At 43.0% G+C, this 19444-nt stretch overlaps 6 protein-coding genes across 10 annotated transcripts in view; 2 read left to right on the forward strand and 4 right to left on the reverse strand.

The window, feature by feature from the left end:
* LOC117565902 (1-phosphatidylinositol 4,5-bisphosphate phosphodiesterase classes I and II) overlaps positions 1-19444 on the forward strand; it is a 62687-nt gene that overhangs the window by 20903 nt on the left and 22340 nt on the right. For all 5 annotated transcript variants that reach the window (XM_034245249.2, XM_034245252.2, XM_034245251.2 and 2 more), the window contains exon 3: positions 12759-12905. In XM_034245249.2, the coding sequence (XP_034101140.1) occupies positions 12759-12905 (147 nt within the window). The remainder of the gene's footprint in view (positions 1-12758; positions 12906-19444) is intronic.
* Positions 2-5128, reverse strand: LOC117565907 (transmembrane protease serine 9-like). Its single transcript, XM_034245263.2, has 3 exons — positions 4271-5128; positions 2047-2883; positions 2-906 (listed from the first exon to the last, which is right to left on the reverse strand). The coding sequence occupies exons 1-3, from the start codon at positions 5101-5103 to the stop codon at positions 66-68; spliced, it is 2511 nt and encodes an 836-aa protein (XP_034101154.2). The 5' UTR covers positions 5104-5128; the 3' UTR covers positions 2-65.
* On the reverse strand, positions 6308-7304 carry LOC117563454 (lectizyme-like). The gene has a single exon (XM_034241802.2). The coding sequence runs from the start codon at positions 7297-7299 to the stop codon at positions 6391-6393; it is 909 nt and encodes a 302-aa protein (XP_034097693.2). The 5' UTR covers positions 7300-7304; the 3' UTR covers positions 6308-6390.
* Positions 8769-9808, forward strand: LOC117565905 (trypsin). The gene has a single exon (XM_034245259.2). It carries the CDS (start codon positions 8796-8798, stop codon positions 9723-9725), a length of 930 nt encoding a protein of 309 aa, XP_034101150.1. The 5' UTR covers positions 8769-8795; the 3' UTR covers positions 9726-9808.
* LOC117565908 (uncharacterized) lies at positions 12557-16381 on the reverse strand. Its single transcript, XM_052002584.1, has 2 exons — positions 15275-16381; positions 12557-12957 (listed from the first exon to the last, which is right to left on the reverse strand). The coding sequence occupies exon 1, from the start codon at positions 16239-16241 to the stop codon at positions 15312-15314; it is 930 nt and encodes a 309-aa protein (XP_051858544.1). The 5' UTR covers positions 16242-16381; the 3' UTR covers positions 12557-12957; positions 15275-15311.
* LOC127565184 (uncharacterized) lies at positions 16548-19438 on the reverse strand. Its single transcript, XM_052002580.1, has one exon. The coding sequence runs from the start codon at positions 19294-19296 to the stop codon at positions 16639-16641; it is 2658 nt and encodes an 885-aa protein (XP_051858540.1). The 5' UTR covers positions 19297-19438; the 3' UTR covers positions 16548-16638.

Genomic DNA, 19444 nt, shown 5'->3' on the forward strand with positions numbered 1-19444 from the left:
GTAGTAATCGCAAATCACAAATATTTATTATTCATATCTCGATCGATATCGCGCGGGGAGAGAGCTTAGAAGTCGTTCTGGTGCTCCTCGATCCAATCGGAATAAGAACCCACGGAAGTGTAGACCGAGGGGTACTTGGTGCTGGCACAGGGAGTGTAGCCCCAGGAGACAACGCCGATCTGTTGGTACTCGCCATTGGATTGCCTGTTGACCAGGGGACCGCCGCTGTCACCGTTGCAAGCGCCGTCGGTGAGGCCGCTGGTGAAGGTGCAGACATTGGTATCGGCCAGCTTGTTGCCGCTGGGCAGAGCCTTGGCGCAGTCAGAGTAGCCAATGATGTTCACATCCAGTTTCTGCAGTTTGTCGGGCAAGGAGCCAGAGTTGTCGCGTCCCCAGCCGAAGAGCACACCATCGGAGTTGGCCGAGAAGGTCTTGCTGGGCAGTTGAATGGTCGAGACGGGGGAGCTGCCATCGCGATTGCGGGCGGTCAGATCGAAGGGCTCCGAGAGGAAGACCAGGCCAATGTCGTAAGGTCCGACACCGCCGCCGTATTTCTCGTGAATCACCTGACGCGAGCTGCTGGCCTGACGGATCTGGGTGGTGGTCTTGTCCGTGCGGCTGTGAGCACCGGCAACCACCTGGAAGTTGGTGTAGGTCATGCAATGGGCAGCAGTCAGCACGAGATCGGGCTGGATCAGAGAGCCAGCGCAATAATGCGAGCCAGAGGTCGACTGCAGGGAGACAATGAAGGGAGCCTCGCCGGAGGTAGCCTCCTGGCCGTTGATGATGCGTCCCTCGGGGAAGCCTGGCCAGGCGATGGTGTTGGCGCTAGCCGAGGCCACGGCCAGCACAAGAAGTGCCACAAATTGTTTCATACCGATTGCTGTGTTGCTGCTACCGCTGCTACTGTTGTCATTTCATGCTCGCGCTGTTGCTTTTATAGCGCTTCTGCTTATCGCAGATAATGAATGGCATGGTTATCATGTTTTTGCAGTCTAATCGATGCGGCAGATTTACAATCCGTCCGTCTGTCAGTCGGACGCTTCGTTAGTGCTTTTGTCCTGATTACCTCTATCTATTTCGCCTCATTTAGATCGTGTCAAGTCGCCACTCTTGATCAATATCAATGGCAATTGATTACCTGAATAGCTTTGCCTCCTCCTCAAGTAGCTGGCGGCCTACTTCTGCTTCTTCTTCCACTTTTCGTAAATAAATAATGCGGCAAGTGGATCGTAAATCTGCTGCTATTCCTAAACATCAATGATTCTCTTTATGGGCAACCGTATATTAAGCTAATCTATCTAAACAAAGCACACGAAGTGCGTCTAGTATTTGGTTTATTTTTTGCCAAATCATCCGACTGATTTTAAGCGTGTTGTAAACCAAAAGAAGTGTTAAAAAATTTCCGTCAGCAAGTCGCAGCCAACTTAACGCTTAGTTTATAAGGCATTGGCGTTGCCACACTGTCGTAAATTAGAAGCTTTTGCTCTTATCTAGACATTTCTTCGAATTGAGAACTAACTCATTGGCGAATTTGTTGAACAAAAGGTGAACTTCATGTCTTTAAAGCTGCCAGACTGATAAAATTCGAATGTTCTTCATCATAAGAATATGATTCAGTTAATTTTTAAATAAAAATTTATCAGATCGTATACTTTATAACTATTTCAGAGATGATAAACTTCCATTTATAGTATTAAAAAAAACTCTTTAAAAGATTTTTTGAATATATGTATTTGTTGAATAAAAGATCATCTTCCCCAATTCGTTCACTCATACATTTGTTGAATAAAAGATTATCTTCCCCAATTCTTTAACGTTGTCACACTAATGAAATTCAAAATTTTTCTATCGTAGGAATTGAGAACCATTTAAATAACAATTTTATTCAAAACTTTTGCAAGTTTCATAGTTAATCTGGTATAATCCAGATATCTTATAGAGAGAACTCAACAATTATACACTCCTAATACAGATACAAAAGATATTTCAATTACTTGTTGAAAAGTAAATTTAGTATTTGTTTATTTTATAAAATACACAAATTAGTAGAGAATGTAGTAGGCACTCTGGACCTTGGCAACCCAGTCAATGTAGGCAGAGACACGGGTGTACACAGATGGGTAGTTGGCCAGACCGCAGGGAATGAAGCCCCAGGACACAATGCCAATGAGTTCAGTGTCGGCATTCTTGTGCTCCACAACCAGAGGACCACCAGAGTCGCCGTTGCAAGCGGATTTGCTCTGCTGCAGCGAGTCGGAGCAGATGTTGCTCTCAGCCAGCTTCGAGTTCTCTGGCATCTTCTCCAAGCAGGCATCGTAGTTGACGATGTCGGTGGTCATGGTCTGCAGAGTCGAGGCAGCGGAGAACTGGAAGGCCTTGGGCTGTCCCCAGCCATACAGATGAGTCTCTCCCTCGTGGATCTCATTGCGGCTGGGCAGAACAGCGGGCTTAACCCAATCGTTGAACTCAAAAGGCTCGCTCACGTGCAAGATGGCAATATCGTAGGGTCCAACACCACCGCCGAACTCCTCGTGGACACGTCCAAAGTCAATCACACGCTGCTGAGTGCGCTCATCGACCTCAGCGCGCTTGTGGAGACCAGCGATGACACTCATGCCAACAGGGTTGGAGATGCAGTGGGCAGCAGTCAGGATCCACTCCTTGGAGATGATGGTGCCGCCGCAGCTGTGTGAGTGACTCTCGGGCTTGGCAGCCAGGGAGACGATGTAGGGCGCAGAGTGAGGATCGGCATCGGTGCCGTTGATCACGAAACCGGTGGCAAAGCTGGGAATAACCTTGACCAGAGCGTCGGTCAGTTTGCCAGCCTGGGTGCTGGCCACCAGCAGGGCGAACAGAGTGACAGCAAGTACCTTCATTTTACTTCAATTTCCGCAGTTCGAGTGTTGGTCATGCTGGTCTAGACGCGTCTTTTATAGAGGTTATAACTAGGAAGCTCACGTGCTCTTATCGACTGATTAGCAGATGGATTTATGAAAAAGATTTACGTCTTAGTGATAATCATTCTTTATTGTAAGCGATTATTGCTTGTCACACTATCAAAATTCTGCTTAATCGAAGAGTAAAGTTTCACCATATGCCCTTGGCTGATAAGAACGGGAATTACGTAGTATCCTTTTCATTTCATTAGATCGAAGAACATTATAGAGAATCAGCTGAGTAGATTATGAGTAAAATAATCGGACTATATTTAATTAAAATCTATAAATACATCGCTAGTGAAAACCGCATTCCAACTACAATCAAATATTCATCACAAACATTCTAAAATTAAAAAATCTGTCATCTCTTGAACGAAAATAGATCAATAAATTATATCAGAACACTATGCTCATAAATTATGAATTTGACAGCAATCATGAAATACACAGTTCAAGAACCTACAAAAAATGTCTATCAAAAAAATAAAAATTTTACAAAATTAGATAACAAGTAAGAAAACTACAGTCGAGTGTACTCGACAGTCAGGTACGTGCTACCTATTGTGAATAAAAGCAAAACAGTGGGATATTAATTTTAAAATATACCAAATTTATATACCACAAAATACGAAAAATAAACCAGATGGTATATTTGGTATTTGGAATTTATTAGATGCAACCATTGTCATTACAAAATTAATATACCACAAAAATACGAAATATTTAGCAAATGATATATTTGATATTTGAAATATATTAGATGGAACTATCATCAAATTGTGATTCAATTCAACTCTATATAATAATCTGCCCAATAAAAAATATTATATATTTCATATATAGATAAATAGCTTTCGTTATAAAATATATTTGTCGAATCACCATTATTGCTAGTTATCGATAGTATTTCTGGAGAATTCCAAAAAAGTCACACGCTTCATTCAGCGTCACGCTAAAAAGCTTTTAATAATTCACAAGTAAAGAAGACAATCTAGACACTTCTAATCAGGTTGAGATTAGCCGCTCGAAGCTTTCAATTGTGCTATGATTGGGCACAAGTAAATCGCAAAAATTCAATGGCACACGCCCCCAGACAAAGTGCAAAATAAGCCTAAGTAAACACCATAAATTATTAGTCTAATTGCACCTGAGCTAATCTAGTTAAAATTAGAAAATAATCTCAAGTCATAAATTCCCAAAATTAGCTGAAGTCGATGACAATTAAAAATAATCCACATCGTATATTTAATTAAACTGTGCTTGACTAGAGTCAAGCATGTTTATTGAATTAAAGCAAACAGCAAACTATCCCACTTTCTCTCACATCTTAGTAGAGAGTGTAGTAAGCACTCTGGATCTTGGAAATCCAGCCAATGTAGGCAGAGACGCGGGTGTAGACAGATGGGTAGTTGGCCAAACCGCAGGGAATGTAGCCCCAGGAAACAACGCCAATCAACTGAGCTGGAGTTGCAGGACGTTCAATGACCAATGGGCCGCCAGAGTCACCGTTGCAAGCGGAGATGCTCTGCTGCAGGGAGTCCGAGCAGACATTGGTCTCGGCCAGGGGAGCGGTATCGGGAAGAATCTCCTTGCACTGCTCATGAGGAACAATCTGGGTTTCCACAGTCTGCAGAACCTTGGCGGCGGTAAAGACGTAAGACTTGGGTTGTCCCCAGCCATACAGATGGGTCGCTCCTTCGTTGATTTCACCATCGCTGGGCAGAGAAGCGGGCTGCACCCATTCGTTGAAATCAAAAGGCTCGCTCACGTGCAAGATGGCAATATCGAAGGGTCCAACTCCACCGGTGTACTGCTCGTGGACACGACCGAAATCAACCTGACGCTGCTGAGTGCGCTCATCGACTTCGGCGCGCTTGTGGAGACCAGCGATAACGCTCATTCCAACGGGGTTGGAGATGCAGTGGGCAGCTGTGATGATCCACTCCTTGGCGACGAGGGTGCCGCCGCAGATGTGCGAGTGCTTGTCGAAGTTGGTAGCCAGCGAGACGATGTAGGGTGCGGCATGAGGATCAGCTTCTGTGCCGTTGATCACGTAGCCAGTGGGGAAGCTGGGAATAACCTTAGCCAGGTTGTCGGTCAGTTTGCCAGCTTGGGTGCTGGCCACCAGCAGGGCGAATAGAGTGACAGCAAGTACCTTCATTTTACTTCAATTTCCGAAGTTCCAGTGTTGGTCATGCTGGTCTAGACCCGTCTTTTATAGAAAGCTTAAGACCTCTTATCGACTGATTAGCAAATGGTTTTATGAAAAAGATTTCCGTTTTAGCGATAATCCTAATGATAATCTTTATTCTTTATTGTAAGTGAATATTGCTTGTCACACTATACAAATTTTGGTTAATCGAAGAGTAAAGTTCCCCACATGCCCTTGGCTGATAAGAATGGGAATTACGAAGTATCCTTTTATTTTCAATAGATCAAAGTCCATTTTAGAAAATTAGGAGAGTGGATTATGAGAAAAATATTTGAACTACCATAAAAAGTTTATCAAAAAAAAAGTTCGTTCACTTTAAAGATATTAGATAAAAATATAGATAGTTTTTGGTATGAAATATATTTTATGAAACTATCAATAAATATATATGTGTATATATCGATAGTTTTTGTTAAGATATATATTTGTTGAATCTCCATTATTGATATTTATCGATACTATTTCTGGGGAATTCCAAAATAGTCAGACGCCTCATTTAGCGTTAAGCTAAAAAGCTTTTAATAATTTAAAACTAAAGACGGCAATCTCGACGCTTCTAATCTGGTTGAGATTAGCCGCTCAAAGCTTTCAATCGTGCTTTGATTGGGCAAAAGTAAATCGCAAGAATTGAAAGGCACACGCCCACAGATAAAGCACAAAGTAACTCTAATTAAAAACCATAAGTTATTAGTCCAATTGCACCTGAACTAATCTACATAGTCAAAACTTGCAGTATATCATACACATTCACTTTACTCTCTCTTGATTATGCTAACTCTCTCTTGATGTTAGTTATGCTCTATCTAGTACTCTCTTATCTCTGTTACGTCACTACATCATTTTGAGGAAAACATCGATCTTCATATCCGTCGATGTTTTTAAAATAGAATATCGATGCATCGCTTAACACCGATATCAATAAACATTGTACAACATCACTATACCAAATACCGATAGTCGATATCGATGTTTTCAGCATCACTAATTTTTTAAATCGAATATCAAATCAACGGAAAAAGTGAAAAGCAAAACGATCACGATGGATTAGATATGAAACGAAATAATTTGCCAGAGTTGTTAGAAAGTTTCGACAAACATCGAGATAGTTGAATATCAACTAATCTATAAATCTTTACAATTAAAACTAATACACATCGTATATTTATTTAAACTGAGCTCAACTGGAATCAAGCATGTTTATTGAATTGAAGCAAACAACCAACTATATCTCTCGTCTTAGTTGAGAATGTAGTAAGCACTCTGGATCTTGGCAATCCAGTCAATGTAGGCAGAGACGCGGGTGTGAACCGATGGTAGGTTGGCCAAACCGCAGGGAATGTAGACCCAGGATACAATGCCAATCACCTGAGCGGGAGTATCTTCACGCTCAATAACCAATGGACCGCCAGAGTCACCCTGGCAAGCAGAGATGCTCTGCTGCAGGGAGGCCGAGCAGACATTGGTCTCAGCCAATGGAGCATCATCGGGCAGTATCTCCACGCACTGCTCATGAGGAACAATCTGGGTGGTCACAGTCATTAGAGCCTTGGAGGCGGTGAGGATGTAAGACTTGGGTTGGCCCCAGCCATACAGATGGATCTCTCCCTCGTTGATCTCGTTGGCACTGGGAAGCGTAGCTGGCTTCACCCACTTGTTGAATTCGAAGGACTCACTCACGTGCAAGATGGCAATATCGAAGGGTCCAACTCCACCGGTGTACTGCTCGTGGATACGACCGAAATCAATCTGACGCTGCTGAGTGCGCTCATCGACTTCAGCGCGCTTGTGGAGACCAGCAATGACGCTCATGCCAACGGGGTTGGAGACGCAATGTGCAGCCGTGATGATCCAATCCTTTGAGATGATAGTGCCACCGCAGATGTGTGAGTGCCTGTCGAAGTTGGTGGCCAGTGAGACGATGTAGGGTGCGGCATGAGGATCAGCTTCGGTGCCGTTGATTACGGCTCCGCTGGGGAAGCTTGGCACAATCTTGGCTAGGACATCGGTCAGTTTGCCAGCTTGGGCGCTGGTCGCCAGCAAAGCGAACAAGGTGATAGCAAGTACCTTCATGGCTGAATGAGTTGTGGACTCTGAATGATTGGATCGTTGATAGAGGGCTGGGTTTTTATAGGCGATCGCTGTCATGGTCTAATCTGGTCCGATTAACAGATAGATTTATGAAAAAGATTTCTCTGTTGCCTTATCATCAGTTTATTATGTTAAAGTTCCCCCAGTCATGTTAACACAGTGTAGCTGATCCCCCAGACAAAAACTTGTCATCGAACGATAAGGATCGTGTCCTTGAATACACTCATGGGTTTTTCCGCAACTTTTACACTTTAAACGCGTGTGTAAAGTGTAATGGCAAACGAGGTGTGAGCGACTTCCCTTCTCACGTAGACATAAAAGGGCGCTAAAAATACATGTGTATGGGGGTCTATAAAGGGAAACACGTCCTTGGTCCTTGGCTGCGTTCATGAGTGCACGCAGAGCATGAACGAATGGACAGTGTCCTCTCGATGGCGGCAGATGCTGGCTGGTTGACTGGCTGGCTGACCGTTAACCAATTCCCCATTTTCCACAATTTCCCACATTTTCCAGGCTTTGCCAATTAAAAGCAAATTTTACGCCGCAGCGGGCTTTGGACTTTGTCCGACCGCACAAATTGTGTACACATTTAAAACCAACAACAAGAGGAACGACAACATTAGCACAGGACTGGGAAATGCCCAGCGGCGGGAAAATACCGTGTGTGGCATAAAGACCACTTAAAAGTCCAGTTACCCGTTGATGATAATCAACTTTGTGCAGCACACGAGGCGAGAGAGGCAACACCTAAAGAGTCATTTCATAATGGACAATTGATTGATGACTGGCTAATTGAAATTTGATAAAACTGCATCAGGATTAAAGACATATTTGATTAAAACGAGCATAATTGAGAGATTGTGTAATTGAAGTCATATTTCAGTAAGAACGGCCAATTGACTGACGTAAAATTGCTATATAGATTATGCAATTAATAGTGGACTATTAAAAGATTACCAAATTGTCTAGAGATTAGGGAGTATAGACCTTTGCAGATTAAATAAAAACCTATTACACGCTTAGTTGGTAATTCCCGGTGTTTTAGGGTATCTCCGTGAATCGAATCAATAGCTTTTAATTGTATTAAGATTTACAACGTGGCAAGAAAATTCTTGCTGATAACTTGATCACGTTTAGATTGATTATTAAAAAAAACTTACCCAATCCATAAAAATAGAAAATTGTGCTGAGTTATTTTTCTGCAAATAAAGGAGAAACAAGAAGAGAAAGTTTAATAATATGCTTTACTTAAAAGTAAATGATTCATTTTATATTTAGTATTGTTAAGACAGAGTTTAAATTCAGTTGAAAAAGCGATAAAGGGCAAGAAATAGATTAGGAAAAAATCATTCGGCAACTAGGTGTTAAGCTAGGGGAAATTTGCTCTTCGTTTGTTTCTCTCTCAGTTAGTTTTCCTCTCTCGTAGTCTCTAGCTAAAGATAATCACTCGTGCTACCTTCGTGGCCTTATCTAGGCCTTTGTAAAGCTCCATGCGTTGTCTATAAAAGAGGAACGAAGCTTCCGGGAGGAGTTCAAAACAATCGAATTTCGTCATGTTGTCGCTCAAAATTGTGTTGGCTTTGCTGCCGCTTTTGGCGCTGGCCAACGCCAAGGTCAACAGTCCCCCCTTGGGTCATTACCTCGCCGGACACTACGACGATGTTGATGCCTCATCATCGGTGAGCAGTCTGTTGGAGAAATTGCTGCTCAAGCTGAAGGAAGAACACTACGAGGAACCCTCAGCACGCATCATCGATGGCTTCGATGTCCAGGGTGTGGATAACGCCGCCTATCTCGTCTCGCTGAGTCTCACTCCCCTCGTCTACAGTCATCAGTGTGCTGGCGCCATTATCGGCAAGCGTTGGGTGCTCACCACGGCGCATTGTGTTGAGGAATTGCGCAGCTTTAACAACGGCATTATTGGCTCGGCCATCTATGCGGGTCTCGCCAATCGCTCCAATGTGAGCGACGCTCAGGTGCGCTACGTGGACTTTGCCTCGTCGCATCGCTCGTTCAATGGCAACGCCGGCAGCGACAACATTGCCCTGCTGCATGTCACTGAGTCATTCGTCTATTCGGCACGTGTGCAGCAGATTGCGCTGCCCGACCTCGATGAGGATTACAGTGGAAAGACAGCAATTGCCTACGGCTGGGGACTGACCGATGTCGATGGCGATGAATACTCCAAGGAGCTGCAATATGCCTTTGCCCCGCTGCTGAACAGCACTCGCTGTGCCGAGCTCTTGCCCTCGGATGCGCCACTCACCAAGAATCAGGTGTGTGCCGAGATCAAGGCTTGCTACGGCGATGGTGGCACTCCGCTCGTCTACTGGCCCATCTCGGGACCCGCTGAGCTGGTGGCTCTCGGCTCCTGGAGCTACATGCCATGCGGATATGCCAGCCGACCGACGGTTTACACTTCGGTGCCAACGTATGTGGATTGGATCTATCAAGTGATCAGCGCGTATTATCAGCTGAATTGAGCAATATCTAGAATCTAAATCGAGCGATCTTTGCGTAATACAACACTTGTCGGCAATTAAATAGCAAACAATACCGTATCTAATCTCTGGCATTTCAATTCGAATTCACCTCCTACTAGATATCGCAGGGCAGGGCAACCAAAAGCGATGGTCACTCAACTTGTCGATAAGCTCGTCGCATTCGACATTCGATTGCCCAAATTGTCGTCGGGTTGAACACCATGACTACGTAGTTGTCATACAATACACAGAGACAGCTGTGCGGAGGTCGAGTTCATGGTCAATTTAAAGCTAGTGTGTGTGACTCTGGAGTGTGCACATCAATCTTCATTTTGGGGCTGAGGCGAAACAGCGAGGCGAGCAATTGTGTGACACGACGTTGACAGCTGCTCTGGCTGTTGATTGCATCCACAGTCATTTGCTTGAGTAACGAATACTGCTTAACGAGTGCCGAATGTACTACACTGCGTATGCTTAATAAGTGATGCCAAACTTTAAACCAACAAGAGAACACACGCAACAGCAAGTTTCGAGTGCTTGACAAACTTTGCACAGGTGACAAGCATTCTTATACCTCGTAAACTTCACACAAAAGGGCTATATATGTGAGTCAGTCAGGAGAATAAATGTGAGAGTTTTGTGTAAGCATCCGTTGTGCCAGCATTAAACATTCTTTAACATTGTTATGACATCATTTGCATATAGTTTGAAGCTGCAGCTGCTGACACTTATTCCAATAGTTTTCGTTTTGTCCCCCCAGTTAAGTGCGAAGGAGCAGAAGCAGCAGCAACAGCAGCTGAAGCCAAACACTCTCTACACACACTTGCGACTTAGAAGTGACACCACTGACTAACACTGAAGCATGGCCCCGCCCCAAAGAGCATTTGCATAGCTGTTCCCAAAGCTGCTCTCGCTCTAAACTCAGCCCCAAAACACGCACTTGCCTCTTGTCGCTTTATTGGCAGCTCCCCTAAGCATGATTGACAGCGCTAGATGACTGTATCTGTATCTGCCAGATGTATCTGTATCTCCATCTCTATCTGTAGCTCTTTCTGTTGCTATATCTCTATCTGCATCTGCGCCACACTCACACACTCAGAGTTATCCCTTTTCTGTCCAACTACGGTCCCAGCTCGCATCTACATATATGAGAAGCAGCAGCAGCCTGTTACATCAATTGAATTATGCATGTAATCGCTCTTAGCATTGGCAGCAACAAGGCCAACCAAGCGACAAGTGTCTGCTATACAGTTTTCCAGTCACGAGCACAACAACATTTTTGAGCCAGTTTATTTGTTGGTTTACACCAAATTTCGCATATTGAAATCAAATTAACAACTCGATATTTTGGGTGGTGGATTGGGGGGATTGCGATTGGGATTGCTGGATCAATTAGTTCACAGTAATTAGACAAACAGGCCAAGAGCTCAAGTGGCCAAGAAGGAGGAGCGTGTAGGCTAAACTGTAGTCCAATTAGCGTTGCCTCAAAACCCTTTTCCAATGGCATCCCAAATATCCCTCGACAAAATATGCGCTTAATTGAATATCAAAGTGGCATGGGAGACAGGCAAAGCAAACTTAACCCAAATGCTTCCCCCACAGGAGAAGGCGCTGCGCATATTTCGGAGTGCAAGTAAATGTTTTCAATATCAATTATTAGGAAGGCACTTTCGTTGGGTTGGCAACGAACTGACGATTGACGGCGCGGAGGAGGAGACGGAAGGGAGCAGAAGTCCCGGAAGGGGGATTGTGGCCGACCCCCAAAAGTGAAATTGTAGCCACTTTGGCACCTTTGCGAGTTCATTAAACCAACATCAGGCAAAAGGATAATGAACTCATCGCGCTGTTTCGGCCAACACAATTTTGCTCATTACGAGCATTTCAATGCTCATCGCCAAACATTAGAATAATTCCCCCCAAAATGGTAATGGCCTTACTTAACTGGGTTCACTTACAGTTCAAGTTTGGTCCAAGAGAATGTAAGCTGAGCTAGCGGAGGGAACTTTTGTTTTCGTCTATGATATATCACATTGAGGCCTCAGCTACTTAATCAACTGAAACTCTTGTGTCATAATTTAAAATTCCATGTTATTAAATATTTCACCATAAAATGAGACAGCGATAATTCTGGGAAGAAGATATCGATTCAAAAGAACAAGCAGTGAAATTTTATGTGCGAATTATGAAACATGACTATAATGTGGTTATAAATTCTGCACAAATTTCGACAGCATACACATTTCGAGTGCCTAGTTAATGCCAGTGCTAAGTATTTTTGCTTTCACACCATTTAATGCCCAACACCCAAAATTGAATGTCATCTCAACGAGTTCCAGTTTTCATTTGCCTCGTGGCGCGTTTGTTTTGCATATATATTCAAAATATACGTCTATATATATGAATATTTATATATATTGAGGAAAAGCAAAAGAAAATACAAAATATTTCATTTTTGGCTGCGAGATGTTTTATCAAACTCAAGTCTCATAACGCATCTGTTAGCCATTGCCTTCTGTAGGCATTTCGCCAGCTGCGGCCAAGATGAACAAAATTTCGCATTTTTCTCTTGGGGTTTTTATGAATGGATGCTAAAATATTTATGGACCTGAGGGGCAGGGAGCAGGGAGTTGCGGCGGCGGCAGCGGCAACTTGCACATTTTACAGTCTCATTTAATTTGACTTAAATAATAAGCAATGCAATATTTTTGTGTTGTTTCATTGTTGCTTTTTGTGCGTTTTGTGGCGACCATTCTGTGGGCAATCGGAAAATGAAATTCACAACAATAAATTCATTAGGTTCCCTCCCGCATTGCCAATAACCCATCATCAAGTTGAATGAACCGTGAAGAAACACGGCGAGTGATGACCGAAAAAAATATGGAATTTATTGATAAATTGAATCAATTCGAATAAAAAAAGAACCTCTTATACGCAGTTGGTGTTACTGTTGGTGACTTATTCATTTCATATTTGCTACTTTCATCTTTTTCCCACTTCGTTTTATTAATTCTTTCGCTTTCGCTTTCTTTTCAGGACTCGGGCAGCGGTACGCCGGTTACGATGCGCGTGGATGCCAAGGGATTCTTCCTCTATTGGGTCGATCAGAACAATGAGTTGGACATATTAGACATTGCCACCATACGCGACGTGCGCACGGGACAATATGCCAAGAAGCCAAAGGTTCGTATACGTAATATTTGCACATCATTCTATTGATTTATCCGTGTCGATTCTAAAATAAAGAAATATTTGCTTGATTTTCGACACGCACAATGTGGCAGCTCGTCTTTCTGTTTGTGTGTGTGCGTGTTTGCTTTCAACTGTCTACTGCGTGTGTGTGTGTTTGTGTGTGTGAACGTGCCTCTGGATGTGTACGTGTGTGTGTACAAATATGCCGAGCTGCTTTCAAATACACTTTGCGAAGCGAAGAACGGATATTATAACAAAGTTAAAGCATTTATATGCTTTTAAAGGGGCGAAACAAAGACACGAGTAAACTTATTAAAAGCAAAAAGCTTTCGACAGCATGCATTAGCTGCCACAGCATTAAAGTATCCGCTTAATCAAATTGGGAGAGTATTAGGTGGAATCGAATTAGATATTTAAAGTGCGTTACTCTATTGACACTTAATAAGTGAACTTAATAAATTTTCTATGTTTCTATTTTATAAGAGCATTGAAAATTCGGTCTATCGTCTGTTCCAGTTTGTTTTTTCGGGGCATTCCTTATTCCCTGGTTATTTGTTTGTTTGTAAACACATTTTTTTTGGAAACAATAATTATTTGGACGGTTGGGCGAGAAGCGAGAGATTGGGATTCGCTTGGGCGATGCAAACAAGAACATTTGGTGGGCTGTTCACATTATGAGCTAATAAAAATTGCTTTGACTGGCGCCCGACCAAACGATTGAAATCCAATTACATGTTGTTGAAATCCAGACAGACGGACAGGACGGAGTTTTTCCTCATTGTCCCAGGTAGGCTGGGCACATTCAAGTGAGTCTATGCGTCACGCATAATCCGCTCTACGAGAGGCGAGTGGAGTGGTTGTTGTTGGTTGGTTGGGCAAATCTTTCGACTTCGGTTTACTTAGCCAGGTCACGTGCGTTGAGTCCAGTTTTCGTAGGTTTACCATTGGGTTGCGTTGGCCTATCTCACTCACTCTCTTACTGTCCTTCATTGGCATTTCTTGCTGTCGCCAATTGTAGTTTCAGTTGTTGTTGTTGTTACTACAGTCTGTTATGCTAGTCTGTTTGTCCGTTTCCCGTGCCACATTCTCTGTTCTCCGTTCTCCGTTCTCATCTTGGCGTCCTGTGTGTGTTTCACACAATTTTCCTTTCATGGCGCAACTGCTCATTGTGTGTACTTAGTGCCCATGTGTGTGTGACCCAATACATTTATCATTGCAATGACACGGCAACATGCTTCTGATTCCACTTCTTCTCGACTTTCGCATTCGCATTCGCCTTGTGCAAGGAATTGAGCGTAAAAAGCATTTTACGTAACGTTAGCTAAAAGGAAGCAGCGCGCGAGGACGAAGGGAAGGGAAGGGAAACACAGCCGGCAGAGCGTATCCTGCCAGCAAATAGGAAACGACAAGAACAACAACAACAATGAATCTAAAGACAACAAAAAACATTTGACTTTTTGCTCTGCATTTCCAACAAGAATCCCCCTAAAAAAATAAAGAAATCCCCTCTCACACATCATTTGTTTAAAGCTCCCTTCGTTTTTGTTCCGTCGCTTTTTTTGAGGCAATTGTTCGAACTACTGCGCTGCACATTTGAGCCAGGTCAATGGGCAAAACCAAGCTCACATGCATGGGTTAGTCGGAATTCAGCAAATCTACGCAAATAAATCATATACGACACACCCAGCTGACTAACTGACTGACTGACTGACCCATCACAAGGCTGCCTCCTCATTCACCTCCTCTCGTAATGAGTTTCGCTTTCTAAGTACTAAGAAGACACAGTGAAATTGTTGCATTCATTAAATACGAAAAAAACGAGAGTGAGCAGGTCGAGGGCGTTGCCACGCCCACTAGCACTGGCTGCCATGGCAAATATGCGATGATTAACTCGCAAAAGTTGGGCAAAAAGTGCTGCATATGCTGCGGTGCATAAAGTCTACTTAAAAGTCTGCATAAAACTCAACTCAAAGCTAGAAGAGGAACCCTCTCTCTCTTTCTCTTTTTCTCTCTCTCTCTCCCTCTATGTGTGTGTGTGCTTGTGGCATGTGGGCGTGGTCGTTGTCGTTTTTGGCGCACGTTGATTAAAAATGTACTTTTGCTTTGTTTTTGCTTTTGTTGTTGTTGCATTGAAACGAAATGGAATGCGGATTTTATTAAAATTCGCTGAGGCGTGGAACGTTGGCAAACGAAATGGACGCCAAGGGCGAATGTAAAAGGTAAAGAGACTCGGACATACTTAAAGAGGCAACCCATTCCTATCCTCATAACAAATTATGGAATGAACTGAGTAATGACAAGTGAAGGACAAGGCAAACTTCTTTTCAAATACTTATTCCCTGATGTTACCCTCTGCTTACCGAGTCGAGCTTGGAACATGCTCCCCACAACCTTAGTTCATTTTACGTTTCGAGGGCCTCCACAGCACTTGGCGTAGGTTTTATCAGCAGCCGTTTTGTCGCTGCTCTTCTGAAAGCAACCGACAAGATGAGTATAAAGTTCATCGTAGTTTCTTGGCTCCGGATCGGGTTCACCAGTCGTCTCACTCATTTCTAAAGCGAATGCAACTTCATAGGGTATGGGATCGTTCTTGTATTTCATCCATTCCAGCTCGGTGCATTTATTACCGGGAAGTCCGCATTGCATCTCGCAATAAGGATGTTTGCGTCGTAAACCTTGTTTTGGCTTCCGCACTGGTTTCTCCATGTCGAGAGCACTGTTGAGAGGAATAGTTTGACCATCGTTTGTGAAAGGGAACTCGGGGTCTTCGGGCTCAGGACAGTGCAGCCAAGAGAGTGCATTCTTCGAGTTTAGTTTACGCTGAATCGTAGGCATCTTATCGATCATTGACTTCAATTCGCCTCGATTGAGCACGTAGGGTCCTTTTGGCTTTTTTGCCTTTTTGGGAGATTCCAATCCTTTCATGCCTTTTTGTTTCTTCTCATCCTCGATGCCATTGACCTTGTTAAGGCACTTGGACATTGTTGCATTAAACTTGACTGCTTCTGGATTGGGAATGTCCGAGAGAATCCCATAAAATGCCAGCGTATGCTTGTTGGGACTCTGTTTCCACACCTCCAGCACATCATCGTTCTGCTCCGATCCAAAGGGCCTCGCACAGCCATTCTCTTCAACTGCATCGGCCAGCCATTCCATGGTCTGGACATTGCTGCACATCGACACTGGAGGTCGAATGCTGGGATAAGTCTCCTTGTTTAGAAATCTGGCTGTCTTGCAGTTCTGGTGTCGTATCACATCGTAAGGCGTGACTTGGGTCCAATCCACCTCTGTAGGGGGATAATCCAGATCCTGCTTTTCGTTCTGCATGTTGAAGGAATTTGCTGTAGATGTTTCTATTGCCAAATAAAATTTGTAGATTTCTATTTTTCTATTTCATGACAAGAATTTTGAAAACCCGGATGTATTTAGATGAACAGCGATGACGAATATATTAGAGAAACAAAGACAGATGATTATATTTTAAAAGCTTGCTGCGACTCGCATTTCATAAGAGAAAAAATCAAATATGACATCATTATACTTTAATATTGCAATCAAATTGCACCGCAGGCAATCATTTTGTTATGTTTAATCGATAAATATAACTTTCTGTTAAAAAAAAGCAAAACTGTGTTTAAAACCTAAAACAATAAAGTTTTATTAAAACAGAACAAATAAAACCTAACGACAGAATGACATTAAAATGTTTGTTTCGAAGTTCAGCTTATAACAACTGATTAAGACGCCAGCAGAGGCGATCCTTCAGATTCTGTACTTTAAAGAAGACCTGATATTTATCGTCGTCATGTTTGGGACACAGCAATTTTTGTAAATCCTTCAAAGCATTCAAACGATCAAAGAGCTGGGCAATTTTGGGATTCAAGTTGAAGTATTCCTCGCACTCGATATCATCGCATTTGTGCTGTGGAGCTAGATAATTGGGCGGTTGCCACAACTCATTTGCCTGACGACACAATCGCTGGTGACACTCGATTAATTGACGCTGCTTTTGCTCTCGCAGCATTTGAACAATAAAAGGTGCGTCACTTTCGCGCTGATATAAAGATTCGCAGATCTCACAAGGACAGTCTTCGTTTGGATTTTTTGCTTTTTGCTCGAGAAGCGGTTCCTCGCATGAGACTTCTTTCTGATGTTTACCTTTGCCTCGTTTTTCTATTGATTTCCCCTTAAGTACACCTCCTCTTCGTGAACCACCTTTCACACTAGTATCTTTTGTTTTTCTACGTTTGGCCTTGCGCTTTTCATCTCCGGTATCGCTGGATGGTTTTTTCCAAAATAAAGATGAGCTTAAAGATCCCCTGGGAAAATCGGACGAAAATGCATTCAATTTACCTAGCGACTTATGTAAAACTAAGGGATCACTAGATTCCCTGTCTTCAGTGAGAAATCTATGCTCTATTATATCAAGATCATTTAAACTAGTTGTAGCTTTGGTTTTCGTTTCCACATTTGTTTTTTTTATGGATTCCTTTTTTGATTTGGACACTTTACCGAGCACATTTCCGACATGGTTAACCCCATTCTTTTTAACGCCTGCTGCCTTCTCAGCCTTCGCCTCTCCTTTCTTTTTCTTCTTGATATCGCCGTAATCAGCAGCTCCCATTTTAGAAGAACTATCGCCTTTAACAGGAACACGAGAGTTGCTTTTGCCTCGCTTTTTTTTAACTTCAACTCTACTTGAACCTGCTGCTCCAAAGCCTTCGGATTTTGCACCTCCCGCTCGTAGATTTCCAGAGTTAGTTCCTCCCAATCCTAAGGTTTTTGAGCTGGCACCTCCTACTTCTAGGGCTTTTGAGCTTGTGGCCTTTAGTTCTAAGGCTTTTGAGCTGGCGCCTCCTATTTCTAGGGCTTTTGAGCTGGCACCTCCTGGCCCTAGGCCTTTTGAGCTGATAGGGCCTCCTAAGCCTGCGTCTCCTGTTCCAAACTCTTCGGCTTGTGCACCACCTTCTCTAAAGATGCCTGAACTTGACAATGCTAATCCGAAGTGCCCAAAGTCAACACCCACATTCTTTGCACTTTTAACGGCGTTTGCTTTGTCACCACCTAATTGATCCCGTTCGTCACCATATCCACCGCCAAGCCCTTCTCCCAATGCGCCTCCACTGGCCCCATCACCTGCGCTGAAACCAAATTGCTCTTTATTCTTTAAATATTGCTGACAGCACTTATAATAAGACTCTGATAGAGGATCTCGATTGTACTCCTTTTCAAAACAAGATACCAATTGAGAGTAAAGCTCATCGTAGCTCTTTGGCTCGTTATCTAGAACCCTTTCCAATAGCTCCATCTCCTTCTTGAATTTTTCATCATTTAAATTTGGATCTTGTCCGTATTTCATCCATTCAAATTCTGTGCATCTCTTCTCAGGAATTTCATACTTCAAATTGCAATAAACTTGCTTCCTCCTAGCAGCAAACTTTCCCTGACAAACAGGCTTAAAACCATGTTGGGTTTTTTCAAATGGATTATATGTTGAATTGGGGCAATGTAGCCATTTGAGAGCTGTGCTTGGATGGAGGTTTTGCTGAACTTTTGGCATCTCTGCCAGTTTAGACTCCAGCAAGCAGCGATTGAGTATTAAATTGCGGGATGCCTTGGCCTTGGGAGGCTTTTGTGAAAATGTATAGATATTAGAAACATTATTTCTATTCTTCAATTTAGAGGATCGAACTTTTCTTAAGCACTTGGACACCACTTGATTATATTGCACGGCCTCCGGTGTCTGAATATCAGAGCCAACTCCGTAGAAGCCCAGCGTCTCTTTTTGAGGACTTTGTTTCCATATTTCTACAACGTCGTCGTTTTCCATGTTGAATAGCCCACGACAACCCTGATCTTCGACAGCATTTGCTAACCATTCAGCTGTCCACTCAGGATCGCAAAGCGACACTGGTGGCTTTATACTGGGATATCTTTCGCGTTTTTTAAAATCAAAAGCCTTGCAGTTTTGCAACCGCATCAAATCGCAGGGTGTAATTTTGCTCCAATCAAGCACCATATGAGGTTTTCCCTCCGTCTTGTAGAGCTGTTCCTGCGTCCTATTCAAATGGGAGTTAAGCACATCGGCACTAACAGATTTCTTCAACAATTTCGGATCAAAACCTCCCAAGCCGTTGGCCTCCATCGATGCTGAGAGCCAAGCGGCAGTCTCATCAGGATCGCATTGCGATACAGGAGGTCTAATGCTGGGATACATTTCGCTCTTGCGAAATTTAAATAGCTTACAGTTTTTCATTTGAATCACATCGTAAGGACTTATCTGACTCCAATCTAACTTTTGATGTGGACTTTTCGCTAAAGAATAGGATTCTCGTTGATGAAGACTTTTCGCTAAACAGTGAGATTCTTTTTGTGTATGCATCTTGTTAAAATTTCAATTCGAATTGTATATTAAAAACATTAAAAGCCGCAAAAACTTGGACGACACTAAAATTTCTAAAATTTTGTTTAAAATAAAAATTTATGCGATCAAAACATTGTAGTAAAATGAAATGATTAACAATTGGAAC

This window comes from Drosophila albomicans, chromosome 2L (genome assembly GCF_009650485.2).
Source record: "Drosophila albomicans strain 15112-1751.03 chromosome 2L, ASM965048v2, whole genome shotgun sequence".
NCBI lineage: Eukaryota > Metazoa > Arthropoda > Insecta > Diptera > Drosophilidae > Drosophila > Drosophila albomicans.

What these genes read in the sequence shown, in the direction of transcription:
- LOC117565907 (XM_034245263.2), bottom strand. Translation starts at nt 5,103, where the DNA reads ATGAAGGTACTTGCTGTCACTCTATTCGCCCTGCTGGTGGCCAGCACC. An exon ending in GCTTACTACACTCTCTACTA is followed by an intron (nt 2,884 to 4,270) that starts AGATGTGAGAGA and finishes CGGAAATTGAAG; the next exon opens with TAAAATGAAGGTACTTGCTG. An exon ending in GCCTACTACATTCTCTACTA is followed by an intron (nt 907 to 2,046) that starts ATTTGTGTATTT and finishes AAATGACAACAG; the next exon opens with TAGCAGCGGTAGCAGCAACA.
- LOC117563454 (XM_034241802.2), bottom strand. Translation starts at nt 7,299, where the DNA reads ATGACAGCGATCGCCTATAAAAACCCAGCCCTCTATCAACGATCCAAT.
- LOC117565905 (XM_034245259.2), top strand. Translation starts at nt 8,796, where the DNA reads ATGTTGTCGCTCAAAATTGTGTTGGCTTTGCTGCCGCTTTTGGCGCTG.
- LOC117565908 (XM_052002584.1), bottom strand. Translation starts at nt 16,241, where the DNA reads ATGCAGAACGAAAAGCAGGATCTGGATTATCCCCCTACAGAGGTGGAT.
- LOC127565184 (XM_052002580.1), bottom strand. Translation starts at nt 19,296, where the DNA reads ATGCATACACAAAAAGAATCTCACTGTTTAGCGAAAAGTCTTCATCAA.